This window comes from Macrobrachium nipponense, chromosome 16, assembly GCF_015104395.2.
Source record: "Macrobrachium nipponense isolate FS-2020 chromosome 16, ASM1510439v2, whole genome shotgun sequence".
Classification (NCBI taxonomy): domain Eukaryota; kingdom Metazoa; phylum Arthropoda; class Malacostraca; order Decapoda; family Palaemonidae; genus Macrobrachium; species Macrobrachium nipponense.
In genome coordinates this window covers 64,166,875-64,189,217 of record NC_087209.1, presented here as the reverse complement: position 1 = coordinate 64,189,217, position 22,343 = coordinate 64,166,875, and the positions used below count along the sequence as shown (strand labels likewise).

The 22,343-nt window shown below is 37.2% G+C and overlaps 2 protein-coding genes across 2 annotated transcripts; both read right to left on the bottom strand.

The window, feature by feature from the left end:
- Nucleotides 1-4,719: 4,719 nt before the first annotated feature.
- On the bottom strand, nucleotides 4,720-11,867 carry LOC135195452 (uncharacterized). Its single transcript, XM_064221690.1, has 3 exons — nucleotides 11,825-11,867; nucleotides 9,279-9,368; nucleotides 4,720-6,411 (listed from the first exon to the last, which is right to left on the bottom strand). Exons 1-3 carry the CDS (start codon nucleotides 11,837-11,839, stop codon nucleotides 5,407-5,409), a joined length of 1,110 nt encoding a protein of 369 aa, XP_064077760.1. The 5' UTR covers nucleotides 11,840-11,867; the 3' UTR covers nucleotides 4,720-5,406.
- Nucleotides 4,904-5,398, bottom strand: LOC135195358 (uncharacterized histidine-rich protein DDB_G0274557-like). Its single transcript, XM_064221618.1, has one exon. The coding sequence runs from the start codon at nucleotides 5,396-5,398 to the stop codon at nucleotides 4,904-4,906; it is 495 nt and encodes a 164-aa protein (XP_064077688.1).
- Nucleotides 11,868-22,343: the final 10,476 nt, after the last annotated feature.

Here is a 22,343-nt window from a genome sequence, read left to right as displayed (position 1 = left end):
TTGTATAATTTTCTCCAACCGTGATTATATAGTTTCTCCAACAGTGATTATATATTTTTTCCTCCAACAGTGATTGTATATTTTTTTCTCCAACACTGATTGTATATATTTGTTTCTCCAACACAGTGATTATATATTTTTTTATTCAACTTTGATTATAGTTTTTGTCCGTCAGTGATTGTATATTTTTTCTCCAACAGCGATTATATTTATTTGTTTCTCCAACACAGTGATTATATAATTTTTCTTCAACACAGTGATTGTATGTTTTATTCCTCCAACAGTGATTATATATTTTTTCCTCCAACAGTGACTGTATATTTTTTTCTCCAACAGTGATTGTATATATTTGTTTCTCCAACACAGTGATTATATTTTTTTTCTTCAACAGATTATATATTTTCTTCCTCCAACAGTGATTGTATATTTTTTCCACGAAAAGTGATTGTGTATTTGATCCTCCAACACTGATTATATATATTTGTTTCTTTAACACAGTGATTATATTTTTTTCCTCCAGCAGTGATTGTATATTTTTTTCTACAGCAGCGATTATATATTTGTTTCTCCAACACAGTGATTATATATTTTTTCTTCAGTAGTGATTATAGTCGTTTCTTCAACAGTAGTTATTTAATTTTTCTCTAACAGTGATTACAAATATTTGTTCCTTCAACACAGTGATTATATATTTTTCAATACAGTCATTACAATTTTTTTTCAACAGTGATAGTTTAATTTTTCTCCAACAGTGATTATATATTTTTTCTCCAACAGTGATATTATGCATTTTTTTCTCTAACAGTGATTATATATTTTATCCAACTATATATTTCTTCAACTCAATGATTATATATAGTTTCTCTAACACTGATTATATATTGCTTTTTCCAACACATTCTATTTAGTTTCCTTCAACACTGATTATTTACTCTTTTTCTCCAACACAGTAATAAAGGGAGACTTTTGGTCAAAGGCCCCAGCAGCCTCATCCAGAAAATCAGAGCTTCTAACTAACTTTAGCAGTCTGTTGCGTGTAGCAGTACCTCACAATAACAATCCGTGATCCGATCTCCAGCTTACTCGGGGTGCGTGCTAAAATCTACGGTCACATAGAGCGTCGTTTCACCAACGAAATTTAAAGTAAATACACTATATATTCTGTTAGAAATCATTTTTTTTTTGCACTGTTTAACATACAAATTATTTATTTGTTTACATTTTCATTCTAATAAATAAATCGTAAATATCCTATCCATACCTGTACTATCTTTAACTCAACGCGAAACACATTTTTAGGATTTCCATAGGGCTTTCCTACAACCAGCCCCTCTCCCCCACAAGAACAACAACAGCAAGAACAACATCAACAACAAGAAGAACAACAAAGTAGTTTGTATAGGCTTACTTCCCGAGTAAGCGAAAAGCCTGTGAATAAGGAATTATCTGATATACAAAAGGTTTTACCAAAACATTCTTACTCGTCCTATATATTTCTTTATTTTCCAGATTTCCTCGTGTCTTTAGATATAAGGATGTTATCTTTGATCGAGGACCGTAACCATAAATTTGAGTGCTGTATACCAGGATTTCCGTTACCAGTTTAGATGGAAGTGGTTGGCATTCTTCCAGGGATTGTCCTGTCAAAATGAAGGTAAGGTCTGCGTTAACATGGTATTTCGTAGAGGTGGAGAATGGTTCGATCATGTCAAGATTAGCGAACGCACTATTTTTCAAGACGATATTATGCCACTTTGATATATATATACATGAATATATATATATATATATAGATATATATATATATATATATATATATATATTCATATATATATATATATATATATTATATATATATATATATATATATATATATCAATGTAGCACGAAGAAACACGTACTTGAGAATATCTTTAAATCCAAGGTAGAAAGGTAAGTGAAACAGCTACTACTTAGAACAAGTACTTTCGTAGTATATTCTATATATATATATATATATATATCTATATATATATATATATATATAAATATATATATGTATATATACATACACATAAATCAAGGTGGTATCATATCGTCTTGAAAAATAGCGGGTTCGCTAATCTCGCCATGATCTGAATAGTTTAAAGTACGTATTTTTACGTGCTAAATCAACGTTGTATTACAGTGAAACCGCGCAAACATAAGAATTTAATGTAATTTTGGGTTACAAACGTTGAAACTGCCCAGTCACCGTAGAACTACCCTACTACATCAACACTCGAGCTAGTAAGTAGCAGATTGTTGATTCGTTTACCTTCCATCCTTTGTAACTAAGAATTGGTAGTTAGTTTTGGCTGTAGTTTAAGCAACAAACTGAACGTGGAACCACGCCTTAACGAGAGTGATTGCTTAATGTGAATATATAAATTTTAAGAAGGAGAAACCGTATTCGGAATTTTCGAAAGACTGTAATAATCGAGAACGCTGATAGCAACTCACTCGTTCCTGTGGTACGGTAAGAAAGAAGTTATTTTTTTATTCAATTAAATAAATCGAGCAGCAATATATACTCATATGATGAGAGAAGGGGTGGTCAAAGGAAATAATGACAGTACTGAGTGACTAACTTGTTTATTAGTGCGAGCTCAAATGTATTTGTTAGGATGGTGGTAATCTTGAAGTGAAAGCATTTTTATTTTTAGCTAAAATAGATTGACTAAAATGCTTTTGGTCATTATTCTTTATTTCGAAGGAAAATAGATATCTGGATGTTTTGACCTATCAGCTGTTCTCGTTTCTGAGAGGGATTATTTTTTTTTATCAGTTGATTAACTCGTTTGAATTAGTTGTATGTAAAGTTAAGTTGAAGCTAAGTAAGTACTGTGAATATAACGAATCCTTTTTATATTTTATATCCCCCAAAAATGTCGATAAATTGAAGGACAACGGGAAATAATAGTCTTCAAGATTCCTGCTTTATCAGTTGAAGGTTCCTTTACTTACAGAAGTTAGTTTTCGTTTACCCCTTGTGTTGATTTACCAGGTAATCAGATTTAATAGTCCAGGTTTGAGCTTGGATTTACAATTAGGTAGACGTTAACGTACCGCATGAAATCAGCAATAAAGCTCTCTCTCTCTCTCTCTCTCTCTCTCTCTCTCTCTCTCTCTCTCTCTCTCTCTCTCTCTCTCTCAGCATTTCATCGGTGCGACAGAAAGTAATTTCATATATCGGTTCTAATTGGTTTAATCAAATCTGCTCCTAGAGATAAGTGAGCAGACGATGTCTCCTCGGATGGACTTGTGACAAGTCTTTGAGACATCCTAATCCTTGTAACTCTCTCTCTCTCTCTCTCTCTCTCTTCTCTCTCTCTCTCTCTCTCAAAAGACTGTAATCTCCTTTTACCGCCCCTTTTATTTTAATCACCTTCGGAAGGCCTCTGATGACGGCACTCTCTGTTAGTGCCACTTAGAAGAGGGACCCCGCCCTCGGAGAACTCCTTCTCAAATTGGCGTTCGGTTGAGTCTTGCAAAGCATTGCATGCGATTGCTGGTAATCGCTCTCCGTGGCTATTGCAAGAAATAAAAAGGCAGTTTTTTTTATTACTTAAGTAGGCGCTTCTATCTTCTTTCGTGATGTGTCCATTAGACGATGAACTGACGGGTTGCCGATATATACAGTCTACGGTACGTTTGTATTGACAGGTCTTTCTTGATGTTGCCGTTGGGAAACTCTGCCTCACCTCTGTACATGGTTTAAGGGCGAACGTTTTCGTCATGCAGAAGAGATACCGTGTTTTTGCTTTTATAAAAACGTAATTTTTTTTTTTTTTTTTTTTTTTTTTTTTGTTTTTTTTTTTTTTTTTTTTTTTTTTTTTTTTTTTTTGAGGACCAGAGCATTTTAACCATTATTTTGGTTAAAAAGTAAATCGTCACTTCATTACAGTAAAAACAAACTTCTCTTGACGCTTGAGAATCTTTTTAGCGTAAAAACGATTCTATAAATATCTTTGTCATTTAAACAGCAAGCTCTTTTATTAAGTTTCTGTTATTTTAATGAGAGAGCACTTTTTTGTCACCTTTTACTTGGTTTAAGTTTGAAGAGAAATATGTTGTCCATTATATGAACATAATTCTCTTCGTTACATTTCTGTCACTTTTAACATATTTTCTCACTAAGGTAAAGATTTTTTCTTTCTTTTTATCAGTGTGATTTCATTACCAGATCATAAATCAAGATGCGTTTTCATTAAAACTAATGAATAGGAAATATTAATGCATTTTTTTTGATAAATTAGATGAAAAAATTACTTGAAGATAATATAAAAAGAATAAAGATCCAATGAAAAAAATAAATTGTTCTTTTGAAATAAATGAGATAGTACTTGATATCATATGAAAACTAAAAAGCACGTTTTTTCTTCTTAGCTAATGTGCTTAATATTTACACTTTACCATCCACGTATATGTTTTATCGTACTTACCTTATGCCTTTATTAGAATATGTTATTTCATGATGAATATTTAATTCTTTGTGCGTTGTCACCTCGGTTGTTGTTTGAAGAAATAACGTTAAATTGCTCTAGTTTTTCTTTTGTTTTTCTCCTTTGCAGATAGATGTTGAATGCGTGCACTCACCAGAGACATTATTTCGTATCGGTGTAAGCAGCATAATTTCATGTTTCATGTCAATTTTTATTTTTTATAAGTAGGGGCGTGGTTTTAATGAATGACAGGCGATTGAACCTTTTACTGTTTAATAGAAATACACGTATTCTTGCTCAGAAAACAACAAAATAACCATAAAAGCAAACCTTTGAACGACAGTGGCGATAGAACTCGCTTCGTCTCGAACTGAGTCGGATGATTTTGGCGCGCAGAAATCCCGGACGACCTTACATCCTAAAGCTAATGTTCTTCTTCTTTATTCTGCATCTGAGACTCCTGCAGGAGGCGCGACGTAGAGCGCGGTTGGAGGGGGGGAGTGGTGCATGGCGTCCCCCATCACGTATGGGTAGGGGTAACGGGACGGCGGTGGGTAGTGGTGATGCGAGTAAGGGTGGTGGTATACCGGTGTCATCGGAGTGAAGGAATATGGCGGCATGTGATGGGGGTGTGGGTGGTGGTGGTGATAGGAATGATGGTGTGGGGGGTGGTAGGTGTATGGGGACTGGAATGGCGGGTAATTAGACGGCGGAATGACGTTCGCCGTTGGGGGACTCATGCCCTTGGTTGGGTTGTAAGAGGAATGAGGGTCCGTCCCTGACGGTAGAGAAGGCTTCTTCTCCTCTTCAGGTGGCGGCATCGGCGTCGTGGGTGAAACGTAGGAGGAAGACTCGATGCTCGACTCCTCCGAGGAACCGCCTGAAGAGGGAATGGAGAAGTACGTCGGGGGGACATACGGCTTGTCTGGGGGCATCATGGAGGTCATTTTGGCGACGTATTGTGATTTCTCTTCGGATGCCTCCTCCGCCTCCTCTGCGCTTTCTTCGCTAGCGTGTCCAGTGGATATTTCCTCGAGCTTTCTTCCTTTCCTTTCATTTCTTTGTCCATGTAATGTTTATCATCTTTGTCTGGTTTCCCCACCATTTCCTTCATTTTTTCAGAGTCGCCGGATAAAACTTGATAGGACGACTTAGGCCTAGGGGTGAAAGAAGCCATTTCAGTAGACTCGTCTTCATCGTCCATGACCTCCATTGCTGTATTGTTCTCTTCCATGTCTTGACTCCCCTTAGAATCTCCGCGATGAACGTCTTTCGTGTCTTTCGTATCTTTCTCTTCGCTTGAGTCTCTCATGTAGGCTTCTTTCCCCGAATCGTTTACGTAGTAAGTTTTTGCCTTTTGCGCGGGATATTTCCCGCCAAAATCTTTCGCCTTCTTGTGGTTGTACTTGGAATGTCTCGCAGGTCCTTGCTGGTATTTGTTGACCGCGTGGTAGGACGGATGCCCAACTCTCTTACGTGCGGGAAGGGCGTAAGAAGAGGAATAACCTTTTCCGGTAGACTTGACTTCCTCTTCGCTCTTCTCGCTAGATTCGTGCATATCGTAAGCTCCGGGAACGTCGTACGATCTCGTCATTTCGTAAAACGGAGGAGGCAGGGGGTCGTACAATTCGTCGGCTTCGAAGTCGTTCTCCTCGTACCGGAAGACGTTCCTGCCCGCCGAGTCCTCGTCGCTGCCGTAGTAGTCATCCGCGTCGCCCAGGCCTACGTGGTGCCTCCAGCCGTATCCCCTCAGAGGACTCTCGTAGGAGATGACGGGTCGGAAGCCGTGTTCGTCCGCCGTGTAGGTGACCTTCTGGATGCGGCCGTCCGGAAGCTTAACATTGTAGGACCCGTGAGTAGAGACGCCGTCGCTCCACTCACCATGGCTCTGCACCCAAGACGAGTCGCCGTCGACCACGCTGTACTCAAACACGTAGCCATCTTCTCCCTGGGGTGATGGTGGTTGTGGTTAGGTCAGCAAGTGGAAGCATCTCAAAAAATGATTCAATTAACTTGGTCTCAATCCCCATTCTTAATAGTAAATGTAAGTGTGCATTATAAATTGGCATAAGAACTTTGTGCTTTCCTGATCATTTGAACACATGCAGTTGTAGTTCCCCAGCGAATGGCAAATGAACGTTTTATGATGATGCATTGCAGATGTACGGCTGATATTATTTAAGTGGCTTATGGCCAATCTTCATATCGCTCAATGAAATACAATATCACCTTCGGGTGTATTTTATTAAATTATTTAATGCACATGAATCACAGGAAGCCAAATTTTAGTGAGAGAGAGAGAGAGAGAGAGAGAGAGAGAGAGAGAGCATATGGTCAAAGTCCAAGAAGTTGTAAAAAAAGTTGTTAGAGATCTCATGGTTCGGGAACAGAGAAGAAGGCGGTGAATACCAGAATTGAGAGGCAGGGAATAATCCAAACAAGGTACTCTTCAGTACAATTCACAACTTGAATTCTTCTAGAGGAAGGCATATTACATCAGTTGCCCGATAAGAGCACTAATTCTTGAGAGCAAAGCCCCAATTGGTATTTTCAGAAAACAGAAACCACATGACAAAACTTATGGATGTTGAATATAAAATTTAGGCCAAAGGCCAAGCACTGGAACCTATGAGGTCATTCAGCGCTGAAATGATAACTTAGAGTAAAAGGTTTGAAAGGTGTGACAGGAGGAAAACCTCAAAGCAGTTGCACTATGAATCAATCGTTAGGAGAGGGTGGAAAGTAAGATGAAGAAAGGGTATATGAAAGGAGGTATAGTAAATGGAACGAAAGTTGTTGCAGCTAGGGGCCGAAGGCACGCATGCAAGAACCTTCAGTAATGCCTACAGTGCACCGCATGAGGTCCACTGACGGAATTGCCCCCCTACGGTACATTCAACTATGTATAGTAAAGACCAGATTGATTATTTCGAAACCTGATTACGTATATACCAATGAGCCAAATTCACAGACCCCGTAGGGACAGTGTACCTCCTGCCGTGAACTGTAGGCATTACTCAAGGTTCTTTGCATCGTTCCTTCAGCCCCTAGCTGCAATCCTTCCCATTCCTTTTACTGAAGCTCCGTTCATATTCTTTCTTTCATCTTACTTTTCACCTCTAACAACTGTTTCGCAAGCAACTGGGAGGTAATCCTCCTGCTACACCTTTCCAACCTTCTTACTGTCGATTTCTGTTTCAGCGCTGAATGACCTCATAGGTCCCAGCGCTGGGCCTTTGGCCTAAATTCTGAATATTACTATTCTATCTATAAGCTATTCAAAGCTGACAGATGTCTGATTTTTTTGTACTATTATGGAGTTTTGGGATGAGTACTATAGTAGATTCACATCAACCATGCATCTGATATCTAGGCCCGTTCCTTACGACGCTCCTGATTGGCTGTTGATAAGCCAGTCACAGGGCTGGAAACTCTCAGTCACTCGAGAGGGTTCATATAGGCAGGATGTTTGTTCCGCTTCTCCTGAGGGATACATCTTTCAAGAGTATCACCCAGGAGAGGTGGAACATACATCCTGCCTATGTGAACTCTCTCGTGAGACTGAGAGTTTCCAGCCCTGTGATTGGCTTATCAACAGCCAATCAGGAGCGTCGTAAGGGACGGGCCTAGACATCAGATGCGCGGTTGATATGAATCTACTATAGCTGGGCGAGTTTAGGTGTATATTACCTTCTTTTATAATTTCTTTTTTGAGAACTGGAGGATAATCTCAAAATTTAGGTCAATTTTTATATATTGAATTTTTCAGTTATTCCATATCTGATATGAATATTTAATGGGAACTGCAACGCACTTCTAGAAAGTCGTCTGTTTTAGAAGAATTGTCGTCATTGCATATAATCACACGTTATGTAACAGCACAGCAAGGGGGAACACTTGGCCCCATATTTTGGGGACGTTTGTGGTTATGAAGAGCACTCAGGGAACTGATCATTTGGAGGTTGTGTGGAATTTCTCTCTCTCTCTCTCTCTCTCTCTCTCTCTCTCTCTCTCTCCTCTCTCTCATTTCATTGGTGCGAAAAAATGTAATTTCTTGTTACGGTTATACTTTTTTCTAATCAATTCTTCTCTACTCTCTCTCCTCTCTCGTCTCTCTCGTCTTCTCTCGTCTCCGTCTCTCTCCTCTCTCTGCTTGAATGAAAGTTTGGTAATTTTGGCATAATGGAATTTGAATAGTGCGTCGTAACCTAATTAATATTATATATTATATATATATTATATATATATATATATGTGTGTGTGTGTGTGTGTGTGTGTGTGTGTGTAAGATAAAGGTTTTAGCCTTTATTTAGGGAAGATTTTTTAATCTATTGGCGGGCATCACCTATCGATGCACTGACCAGACCTATATGTAAGTTTGCCTCAAAGAGGGGTCTCATTCATGTAATCCTGAGAGTTAAGTTAAGTATATCTTAGTTTTACCAGACCACTGAGCTGATTAACGGCTCTCCTAGGGCTGGCCCGAAGGATTAGATATTTTTACGTGGCTAGGAACCAATTGGTCACCTAGCAACGGGACCTACAGTTTATTGTGGGCTCCGAACCACACTATATCGAGAAATGAATCTCTATCACCAGAAATAAATTCCTCTGATTCCGCGTTGGCCGAGCCGGGATTCGAACTTCGGACCACCGGATTGGCAGCCGAGCGCGAAAACCACTCGTCCAGCAAGGAACTAATCCTAAGGGAACCGCAGCCAAATTCCATGCCTCAGTTTTCACACAGTCCTGCCAATAGACTGACCAACTGCTCTTAATTAAAACCAGAAGTATTGAAAAAAAATATCCTCTTACCATATTTTGTGAAACATGATTGACCTCACTTTCTCCTCTGACTTTGCGCGAGGCACTAGCCACCAGCACGAAGAGTTCCAGCACCGCCTTCTGTAGATAAAAATGGAAAAGGAATCAATTCATTTTAAAGAAGAAAATATTTTACCAGTGGGAGAGATCCGAGGTCGAATCCCCAAGTAAATACGATTATTTTAGGTAAGGTAGTGTTATGATGATAAAACCAGCTACCAGCTACGCTTTAGTGATGTCTCGAAATGCCCCTGTAGCGGGTTAGTCCCGTCAGTGTACCTCATGCAGTACACTGTAGGCAATACGTAAGGTTCTGTCCAGCGTCCATTCGGCCCCTAGCTGCAACCCCTTTCATTATTTTACCGTACCTCCGCTCATATTATCTATTCCGCCTTACTTGACTCAACTATCTCCTAACAGTTGATTAGTAGTACAACTGAGAGGTTTGCCTCCTTTAACAGCTTTCAAACCATCTTACTCTTTTTTCTTTACAGCGCTGCATGACCTCTTATGTCCTAAAACTTGGCCTCTGTCCTTAATTTTATATTCCGACGCTTAGGTTAGCTGGTATTATGCATTTAGTGTTGTTTTCTTTTTATTGCATTCTAATTATTACAGACACGGGTGGTTATCAAGTGATAACATACATACAAATGAGAGAACTCGTCATTTTTTCCCACAACTTACCCCTGAAACGGTAATGGAACTGGAATATAAAATTTAGGCCAAAAGCCACTCTCTGGGACCTATGAGGTCATTCGGCGGCGAAAATAATGTTGAAACAATTGTCACGTGAGGGTGGAAAGTAAGATGGAAAAAAGAAAATATGAACGTAGGTATGGTAAAAGAATGAAAGGGGTTTCAGCTAGTGGCCGAAGGGACGCTGCAAAGACCTTTGAGTAAAGCTTACGGTGCACCACGTAAGGTGCACTGTCGTCATCATTTCATTACCGTTTCTGGCCCCCTGTTAGCCTTTCAATCAAAAGTTAATTGTGCATCTAAGGACTGGGAATGAATTTTTCGTCTTGGAAATTATAAAAAAATAAATGAAAATTCCTTCAGGAACTTGAACGGACTTTTTCATCTGATCTTGAAGGACTTTGTTTGTGATTATGCCCCGATCATTCTGCTATCAAAGCGTTATCTGTTATCTCCGTTTAAATAATGACGCGAAATATTTATATTTTCATTTCCTGTTGGTTAGCATCTAATCATGTCGACCATTCGTGTATGCAGCGCTTATGTTTACGTATATTTACGTTTTACATAAATGGATTAGTTGTTTATATGACACTTTTTTTTTTTTTTTTTTGGGGGGGTGGGGGGGGGGGGGGGGGAAATGGGGTCCATGCCGTTCTGTGTCTGTGTGTGTGACCAAGGAATTCGAGTTAGAACCCCTGATATTAAAAAAAAATCTAACTAAGCCTCACTGGACTTGAACATTCAGTGATGTACCTGACTGTTAGTCGACTGCAATAGGTTTCGTCAAATCTGACTTAAAATACTAATCAGACACTCAATATACTCATATTACAGTGGTTATATGTCTTCTTTTCCTTTCAAGGATTGCAGTTCTGTATAAATAATTGTACTTTTTTCCCCTTGCAAAGATGAATAACTGAATAGTACACTCCGTTCATTTTTGCCTGTGTGATGCCGGATATCTTTTTATCATTTTATATTATATATAATATATATAATTATATAAATATAATATAATATATAATATATATATACCACATATATCTATATATTTATATTATATATATTATATATATATATATATTATATATTATCTATATATATATATATACTTATAAAAGAAGAGCGGTATTTATTGGCACCTGGAAATGTAGTGTTTACACGCATACGATTTTCACAAATATTTCAAATGAAAAGTATCTGGTATGTGGAGCTCCTTCTAGTAGCAATTACAATACCTTGATTCGGGGGGATGGCAGCCTTCTATTTGCTATCCCGATATTTCACAAAGTTTGGAATAACGAAGCAAATTAAGCCTTTTTTTTTTTCTTAGAAAATAAAAACGTGAAATGTTTATTGAAGCTAGTGCTTTATGTGTTAGCGGGACCTTAACAAATACATTGAAAAGCTGAATAACTTAGACAATGTATGGAACAGATGTGTATTTCGTTTGTGAGTTTTAAGAGATATTTTAATACTGAGAAAATTGCATATATTCTGCCAGGCAAGGTCTAGGTGCCAGTATGTTGGATTTTGGTCAAAACATATATTAGCAAATTGAATGGAATGCTTGAAGTTACTGATTATTGTTTTTGTAAGATTAATAGTAGTACTTGGACTTAATAGATGCAATTTAAATGTTCTTTTTTTATGTTCTGAAATCTTCCAATACAAAATTATTATAAATAGATCATCTTGAGAGTCACTTCATAAAATTGAGTTTACGTAAACTTAAAATTATACATATTAATTTCCCTAACGTGTTTTTCACAATAGACACGCAATCCTACGAAAATTCAGCCTAAAAAGCAACCGTAAGTTAAGGATTCACAAACCAGGGATTTCTTCATAACGGAACCACGAGCACCTTGCACCAAATCTAAATGTCGGAAAGTCACTAAAGTCGAGTTGAGTATCCCCTATGCTTATATACCCAGAGCCACGGAGAGGCTTCGTTTTCTGTAATTACCCACCAATTTTCCTGCGCGTTTTCTGTCGCCTGTCTCCGGGGTCGAAGGTTAACTATCGTGGCTGGTTGAAGATCTGAAAATCGTCGTGGATAGCTGGGTTGAGCATGATTGGGACGTTTTCCTCGGATTTGAGTGCCCAATAAAGATGCAGAAAAACAGTGTTTAGGTTTCAAGACGCAAAACATGCATTACCACATAGGAAAGAGAGAGAGAGGGAGATAGATACACAGGTAGTGGGAGGGTTTGCCAGCATGGCCTTGTATTTTGATAAGTTACATTTTTAACTTTATTGATTGTTTAATTTATTTTTTTCGGATAACTGATCTCTTCTTAATGTATTTCGTATTACCTTTCGGTACTTCCCTCAAATAAACATCATATTCTTGGGAAGTTTAAATTACGAGTCACTGACCCTTGTTGACGTGTTCCTTATGATACGAGTTCATGTTTCGAGATAATAATAATAATAATAATAATAATAATAATAATAATAATAATAATAAAAATAATAATAAGTATAGAGGACTGCGTCAACATCGAGAACAGAGCACTGGGTGGGGCAATATCTGAAAACCAGTGAAGACGAGTGGCTAAAGAGTGCATGGGAAGAAGGACTAATAAAAGTAGACGAAGACCCACATATAACAGAGACAGGAGAATGACAGACAGAACAGAGGACGGGCACAACAAACCAATGCACGGACAATACATGAGACAGACTAAAGAACTAGCCAGCGATGACACATGGCAATGGCTACAGAGGGGAGAGCTAAAGAAGGAAACTGAAGGAATGATAACAGCGGCACAAGATCAGGCCCTAAGAACCAGATATGTTCAAAGAACGATAGACGGAAATAACATCTCTCCCATATGTAGGAAGTGTAATACGAAAAATGAAACCATAAACCACATTGCAAGCGAATGCCCGGCACTTGCACAGAACCAGTACAAAAAGAGGCATGATTCAGTGGCAAAAGCCCTCCACTGGAGCCTGTGCAAGAAACATCAGCTACCTTCAGTAATAAGTGGTACGAGCACCAACCTGAAGGAGTGATAGAAAACGATCAGGCAAAGATCCTCTGGGACTATGGTATCAGAACGGATAGGGTGATACGTGCAAACAGACCAGACGTGACGTTGATTGACAAAGTCAAGAAGAAAGTATCACTCATTGATGTAGCAATACCATGGGACACCAGAGTTGAAGAGAAAGAGAGAGAAAAAATGGATAAGAATCAAGATCTGAAAATAGAAATAAGAAGGATATGGGATATGCCAGTGGAAATCGTACCCATAATCATAGGAGCACTAGGCACGATCCCAAGATCCCTGAAAAGGAATCTAGAAAAACTAGAGGCTGAAGTAGCTCCAGGACTCATGCAGAAGAGTGTGATCCTAGAAACGGCACACATAGTAAGAAAAGTGATGGACTCCTAAGGAGGCAGGATGCAACCCGGAACCCCACACTATAAATACCACCCAGTCGAATTGGAGGACTGTGATAGAGCTAAAAAAAAATAATAATAATAATAATAATATGGAATTGGTCCATTACTTAGTTTGTTATTACTACATCATTTGATAACCAAATGCTCAAATCAAAGGCTGTATCATATTTTTTAGATGTAATGTAATAATGGAAATCATTCATTTAGCATTTATGACAGTACTCATGGAAATCGGTGGACTGGAAAACCGAATTGGTTTTCATCTTATCAAGATGTTAAGTTAGCCACTCGAAGTTGAGATTGTCTATGATTGAGTGTACGTACGTAAGTACGTAACTGTAACCAAGTGCGCAGTTGCATAAGCTCAAATTGCTCTGTTCGAGACGAGTACGGCAATCTTGTGCCAAAAATCCTGATCACTTAAAATTTTCTGTGCTACACCAATTATAGTCCTTCGCCTTGTAAAGAGTTATATTAATATAATCCCTCTGTTGACACATTAAATCCGTAAAATTGTGATTATTTTTTTAGATATTTTTCGTAAGTGTCTTCCGAACCACGGAACCCCGGAGTTACTAAATTATACGTAAGTAACGTTGATTGGCGTCCTAGAATGGGTTAGGTAGGAGGCGACACCCTGTGATTGGCGAGGTAATGACACTCTCGTACTTTATCATACGAATAGTATTAAGATATGAAGAAACCAGGAATAATACTCTATTAATACTAGGAAGAAACATGCCTACAGACTGCGCGATGTTTTTTCCAGGTTTTACCTATTTTAGTGTATTTAAATATGAATAAATAGATAAATGAATAGACAGACTGATAGAGAAGGAAGAAGATCTAATTAAATATGAATAAAGAGATAAATGAATAGACAGATAGGGAAGGAAGAAGGAGATAAATAAAAGAATAAATAACCGAATTAACATACTTTAACAGGTTTTACCTATTTCGATCTAATTAGATATGAATAAATAGATAAATAAATAAGTAGACAGATAGAGAAGGAAGAAGGAGATAAATAAAGGAATAAATAACCGAATGAACATACGGTACTTACTTTTCCAGGTTTTACCTATTTCGATCTAATTAAATATGAATATATTAATAAATGAATAGACAGACAGATAGAGAAGGAAGGAGATAAATAAAAAGAATAAATAACCGAATCAACATACTTACTTTTCCAGGTTTTACCTATTTCGGTCTAATTAAATATGAATAAATAGATAAATGACTAAATAAATAGGTTAGACCAGAATAGAGAAGGAAAGAAGGAGTATTAACATAAGAGAATAAATAAATAACCGAATTACCAAATTTAACATTTAAACTGAACAGGTTTTTTACCTATTTCGATCTTAATTACAAATGATGAATAACATTAAATAAACTGAATAGAACAGACAGATAGAGAAGGAAGAAGGAGATAAATAAAAAGAATAAATAACCGAATCAACATACTCACTTTTCCAGGTTTTACCTATTTCGGTCTAATTAAATATGAATAAAGGGATATATGACTAAATGAATAGGTAGACAGATAGAGAAGGAAGGAGATAAATAAGAGAATAAATAACCGAATTAACATACTTTAACAGGTTTTACCTATTACGATCTAATTAAATATGAACAAATAGATAAATGAATAAATAAATAGACAGAGAAGGAAGGAGATAAATAAAAGAATAAATAACCGAGTTAACATACTTATAGCTTGGTAATATAGCTGCATGCACATTCATATATGCACTCACACACACATTCAGAAGCACTTCCACATATTTCCCTTGGGGTATAGGATCTTGGAAAGCGAACATATTCCAAATGAAAAAAGGTAAAAAAGAAAAAGGCGTTTGTATACGATGGGGTAATCACATCTAGCTATATTCCTTCCTATGCTTACGAATAAACACGTTAACAGCCATCAGCTAATATATGGTACAAGGATATGATTATTATCGTTATTGTACACACACCCACACACTTGCTTATATATATAAAGACATAATCCACTAAGGGAAGTGAAACAATGGAGTACCGCTGCGAGGTGGTACTCTATTGTTTCACTTTTCTTCGTGGATTGTCTTTATTATATGTGTGTGTGTGCGTGCAATAGCAATAATAATCATATTTTCGTTATTCAGTTATACACACACCACCACACACACACACATATATATATATATATATATATAATATATATATATATATATATATATGGGTGTGTGTGGTGTGTGTGTGTGTGTGTATGTATAAGTATACTTTTATATATATCCTAATCATTAAGTTTTACCACAGTATCCTGTTGGATCCATTCTCAGGCAAGTCAAAGACAGACAGACAGACAAAAATGAAAAAAAATTTCGCCTAATATGAACACTCATCTTAAAATGTGCATTCATTATCATATGACAAAAAGTTTGTCCATGCCACGATAAATCCCGTTCAGGAGGACCAATGAAAAGACCAATATATATATATATATCTATATATATATATTATATATATATATATATATATATATATATATATTATATATTTATATATATATATATAAAAATATAATAAAAGGAGCCCATCAAAACACCAAAATGTAGAGAGAAAAGTACATATTTCAGAGACTGCTGTCTCTCCTGAAGAGAGAGACAGCAGTCTCTGAAATATAGTACTTTTCTCTCTACATTTTGGTGTTTTTTATGGGCTCCTTTTATTAGATGGAATTCTGTTGTTACAGAACACTTTTACCAGTCATATATATATATATATATATATATATATATATATATATATATATATATATATATATATATATATATATGGATTGTCATTTGCATTTAAATCCAACTGAAATAGGCTTATTATCGCTTACTCGGGTAGTGAGCCTACAAAGTACTTTGGTGTTTTTGTTGTTATTGTTGTTCTTATGGGGGGGGGGGGGTTACGAAAGCCTAAAAAGGTCTGATAAAGGTGTTTCGCATTGAGTTAAAGATACAGGAATTTTAGGATAGGATATTTATGATTTATTCGGAATGAAAATATGAAAAATAAATAATTTGCATGTTAAACAATGCCGAAAAACTATTTCTAGTATAGCGTATTTATTTTAATTTTCGTTTGTGAAACAACGCTCTATTTGCCCATAGATTTTAGCACGTGGCCCGAGTAAGCTGGATGTCGAATCACGCCTTGTCAACATAAATCGAACTTTGTTGATGATATGATTATTCTACACAGAGATTTCAAATGAAATGAGGGTTTTGCAAGGTAAAACGAACTTCGTTGATATTTTATTCTAGACAACCAGATTTTAAAGGTTTATATACAAGATAAACCGGGTCCTTGCTAATAGATTACTTCTCCGCAAAACGTTTATAGGTTTTTTAATGTATATTTAAATTAGTTAGTTGTCAATATAAGAAACTTTGTTATATGTTTTTAATGTATATTTAAACTAGTTAGTTAAAAAAATATAAGAAACTTTACGTTATATGTTTTTTTAATGTATATTTAACCTAGTTTGTTATCAATATAAGAAACTCCGTTATATGATTTTTAATGTTTATTTAAATTAGTTAACTATCCATATAAGAAACTTTATATGCTTTATTAAATGTATATTTAAACTAGTTAGTTATTAATATAAAAAAACTTTATGTTTACGGTAAAAATTGTTAAATTTATCTGGGAATTCATTCCTGGAACAACGTATTCCTACTATATTCGTTTAATTAGTTAGATTTCGGTCGCAATTTTGTGTAAAAGGTTCCTACCTAACATTCAAGAAATCTCAGCAGCATTTGCCATTCTGGAGTAGGATTGTACTACTTAGGACTATTCAAGCATAATAATTTACTGTAACGAACTAAATGTTGTCCCCAAGAAGTGGCGTGAATCCGTATTCTAATTTAATTCATTTTTTCCCCTTTGCCCCGAACATCTCATCAATCATCCATTCTTCTTACCCTCTATAGGGTGGTAGTTGCCGTCAGTGCACCTCACGTAGTGCACTGTAGGCAGTACTTGAAGTTCTCTTCAACGTCCCTTCGGCCCCAATAGCTGCAACCTCTTGCATTCATTTTGCTGCATCTCCGTTCATATTCCCACCCTTCCATCTGACTTTCCACCCTCTCTAACAAGAGTCTCATCGCGCGGCTACGAGGGTTTCCTCCTGTTACACCCTTCAACCCTTCTTTTCTCTAGATTTCCCTTCCAGCGTTGAATGACCTCTTCGTATAGGCCTAAATTCTAGATGCCTTCCTTCCTTCCATTGATGTTTGCGTAACTTCATCCTACAGACTAGGCAACTTCAGTCTTGCTGGAATTAAAAAAAAATAATTGGTGGCAACTTCACCCAGACTTTGGCGTGAAGTTACGAGAGGATTATCAGTAGACGCATTGGTGTGTCGCCTTTTATTTAACTCTACCGAGTTCTTTTCCTCTTGAAATTGTTGTCGTTGAGTTACATTTCTGTTTTGATTAGATTAAAGTGAGTTAAAAGGAACTATTTCTAGTTTCAGTACAGCGCTCTTTGTTTACGTATATCCGGCTACAGAAGACATAACTATAACATCATGAACAACTTATTGGTATTGTCTCCGATATGTTTTGTGTTGATGAGACCAAGATTCTGTAACAGTTTCTTCCTTCAGGATTACCTCGTTGGGGCCATCTCATTTCTATTTACGATTATGAGAGTATACATTTAGCTGTAGTACTGTAGTACAAAATCACTATCGCCTGATACTCTCTCTCTCTCTCTCTCTCTCTCTCTCTTTCTCTCTCTCTCTCTCTCTCTCTCTCTCTCTCTCTCCAATTGCTACCCACAACAGCCGACTTAGAAGTAGGTTCTTAACTCATTGCATAGATCAACAGGAGGCTACTGAATGTTAGTACAACGCGCCTAAGTCATTCTTCCCCCAGCCTGGAATCGAGTACGCGTCTATCCGCTATGAGCAGCTAGCGCTACCACTCAAGTTAAACTGGAGAGAGAGAGAGAGAGAGAGAGAGAGAGAGAGAGAGAGAGAGAGAGAGAGAGTCGCGCCATCACTGGCACTAATGAAGGCACTTGTGTGAAAGTGAAGACGTGTATTCTTAGCAGGTAATGTTAACTCAAAAATAATATTAGCCTCGGTTAACGAACGGAACCTGCTAACTTCCGACGCGAAAGGGAGGATCGTTAGCATCTGCTGCTGTATTCGAAATAGCTACCCAATTGCCCATCATCAAGTAAAAAAAAAAATAAACAAATAAATAAACCTGCCGTCGGTAACCTATAAAATCTCGCTTTAGTGTGACTCCAGGTTCGTTATGCATCGTAAAATTCCCGAAATGAATCGCTCTCCCGTTTAATGTGGCCCACCTAACCCCGGTCTTTTGACCTTTGACCTTGCTTGGTAGTGACTCGTTTGAGATTTTATTAGTCCAGGTCGAATTTTCCCCTTTTTTTCGCAAATGATTCCGTTTTAGCTCCAGTTTTCGTGCTCGCTTACCGATTCGGTAGTCGCGAGTTCGACTCCCTGCTCTGCCAGCGTGCACTCAGAGGAATGTATTTGTGGTGAGTAGACATTCATTTCTCGATATGTGGTTCAGATCCCACAATAAGCTGTAGGTCCCGTTGCTAGGTAACCAATTGATTCCTAACCATGTTAAGATATCTAATTCTTCGGGCCAGCTCTAGGAGAGCTGTTAATCAGCTCAGTGGTCTGGTTAAACTAAGATATACACAACTTTTTAGCTCGGTTTTCGTACTGGACGATCAGTTCCAGCTCCAGTTCCAGTTCCAGTTCCAGTGGTCCTTTGTTCCTCACACCGCTGGACTTTTGGAACAGCCTCCCTGAGGATGTCGTGCAATTGGAACTTCTTCAGAAGTTCAACCTTAATACAAATCTCCTCGTATTTTAATCATTTGCTGACATTTCTTATTTATTTATATTATTTAATTTATCTGTTTTTCTAATAACTGATCTCCTCTTTCTGTATTTCTCAATACCTTCTGTTACTCCTCTCGATTGAACACCAAGACATTCTTTGGAAACTTGAATTTCAAGTCGATGTCCCCTGTGGTGGGCTTGTTCCGAATGAATAGGATTCATCTTCTGAATAGTAATGATTATGATATTGTTTACTGTGGCTCGGTAGAGTAATTTTTTTTTTTTTTTCCTGTCTGTAAATTGTTTCGTAAGTCAGGTCAAATCACTTTTCAGCACCTAATTATAAAGACAACCGCGTGAACCCCTCACAGAATTTGACATATATACTTCTCACGTATACTCCTATACCTCGTGTTCCAGCCTGCTTCAGGAGCAAGAGCCCGTGGTGGCAGGACGCTTGTCATCATACAAATAGGATTGATGAAAAGTAAAATATGGCTACCGTTATTTTAAAATCTTCTGGTACCGAAGATATTTAAAAGACAAGGATTATTGTTGGTCCTTGGTTCGTCTTAAATGAAGTGTTGGACGTTTTAGTACATCATACGAAAGAGAAAGAGACATGCAAATCATTCTGACACGTCTCCCAAGAGGCCATTCTCGTCTGACACCCGGGTTGTGACAGGCACCAGCTCCTGAATGCTCTTACAAGGAGTTACATGGATTAGGATGTCTCAAAGACTTGTTAGTCCATCCGAGGAGACATCGTGAGCTTACTTATCTCTAAGAGCAGGTTTTACTTTGCATTCACAGTGCCCTAATGGTTTCGTATAGCTTTCTTTTCAACTCTTCCACACTGTTGCTGTTTACAACTTATGGTGGCTGTTTATTCCACGTGTCACATATCTTGTATGTAAAGAAGTTTCAACAATGGGATGTGCTGTATCTCTTCAGTTCTAGTTTCCATCCATTATTTCTTGTCTGGTTTTCGTTTAATGTAAATAGGTTACTGTCTACTTTTGTTATGCCTATCAGTATTTTGATTGTTTCTATTAGTGTAAATTAATGATAACAATTAAACTTTGGTTGCGTGAATGTCCAACATATAATCTGCAGCGGCTGTCATTTTTTTGGAAATAAATCGATCAGAGAAATTTGGTCAGAACCTTCAACATTTGCAATAAATCCAGTTAAAAACCAGTTTTGAAGAATTTTAATTCGATTGACAAAAAAAAAATTAAACTATTTAAGTACAAACAAATCCATCGGGCCAGCAACAGAGAGTTTGATAGTTAGGTCAGTGGTCTGGTAAAACTATTTTAATAATAATAATAATAATAATAATAATAATAATATTAATAATAATCAACATGCTTTTGTCAATGATACAGCTTCTACCTTACCCTCCCAACCATCTTTGTCGTTTGGACTCAAAACTCGTCTATTATTGGCTGATCCTGGCCTACTGTGGAGTGGGAACACATAGGTCACAATAAAGCTCAGAAACCCCAAGACAGCATTCATCTGACCTCACTCAGTTTTCTGAACTTTTTCGTGTCCGAATGAGGTGATGTTTCTCAGAGAGATCGAACGATTCCAGTTTCCAGTTCAGGATTTAGACATTTTCTTGACGGGTGGAGTCATTTATATTCCTCCAAGAGTAATTTAGTTCTCTACGGCTGCTTTCAGAAATTTTATAAATACTTCGATATAAAAATGTATTATTAATTCCAGTGATTAAATATCTTAACAATGTCGTAAGTATTTTTCAGATGAATCCTCTTTTCTTGTTTACATTATATCTGCTTAATTGGCGCATTCCATCTAACTTTCTTTCTAATTATAATATGAAGCTTGTAGTTCTCAGGCCCGTACCTAGAGTTTGTTATGGGGGAAGGGGGTCTTTTTTTCCCCCCAAAACTGGACCTTTTCGTCTATAAATGTCATTGGATATATATTGGTATATATCATATTCCTATGATCACTCTTGTATTTCCTACTACTAAAGAATGATGTTAATGTTTAATAAAAAAAAAATTATGAAATAAAAGACTTGCCAAAAAAACAAAAGATTATTATTTATTACTTTGTAAGTACGGTTCAATAAAAAGGATAGTCACAGAAAATATGGACTTCCAGAAATTTTGGACGGGGTGAGAGGGGAATCGTCCCCCCCCCCCCTCACTCCCCCTTTGGTACAGGCCTGATTATTATGCATGAACATAAAGTAGGTATCCCATCGGCCTTTACGGTGAAGCAAAATAACTAATCGAAATAGAGGTAGACATATAAAAGACTGTCTCCTAACATGGGTAAATGTGTCAACCATTATTATTAATAATAAGTAATAATAATACAGTTATGAGTTTTTCTCTTTACCACTGTATAATTGTTTTCTTTTCCACTTTCCAGAGCTCTTGGTTACGTCCTTATGAAAGAAAACAACCGAATGAAAATGTTAGGATTTATTGAACCTGTGTTTTTTTTCCTTTTTTTCACAGGAGAAACCGAAAATCTCACCTTCAGAGGTCAAGTACAACCCTGCCAGAAATATGGTGTGTTTTGCTTACATTTCTTTCGTGTTACGATCTTGATGATGGCAGGCGATGATGGAGTATGTCCTTGGCCTTGTACGCGCAAGAAATGCTCAGTAAATCCCTCCAGTTTGGTAACTGTGACCTCGCTGCTGACGCTTGACACCGAATTACGTAGTAACGCTGAGTAACCTTTTTCGCTGTAGCTTTAGTTCGCCGTTTACGAAACTGTTCATCGTCAGAGGTACCATAGGTGTAGGATCTTGAAAGTTGTCAGAGAGAGAGAGAGTTTCAAGGATTAGGATGTCTCCAAGACTTGTTAGTCCATCCGAGGAGACATCGTGCGCTCACTGTAGAAGCAGGTTCCACTGTTCATTGACAGTGATCTAATGATTTTGTCTAGCTTTCTTTTAAACTCTTACACACACACACACACACACACACACACACACACACACACACACACACACACACACACACATGAGAAGAAGAAGAAGAAAGGAAATGCTAAGATGATATGAAT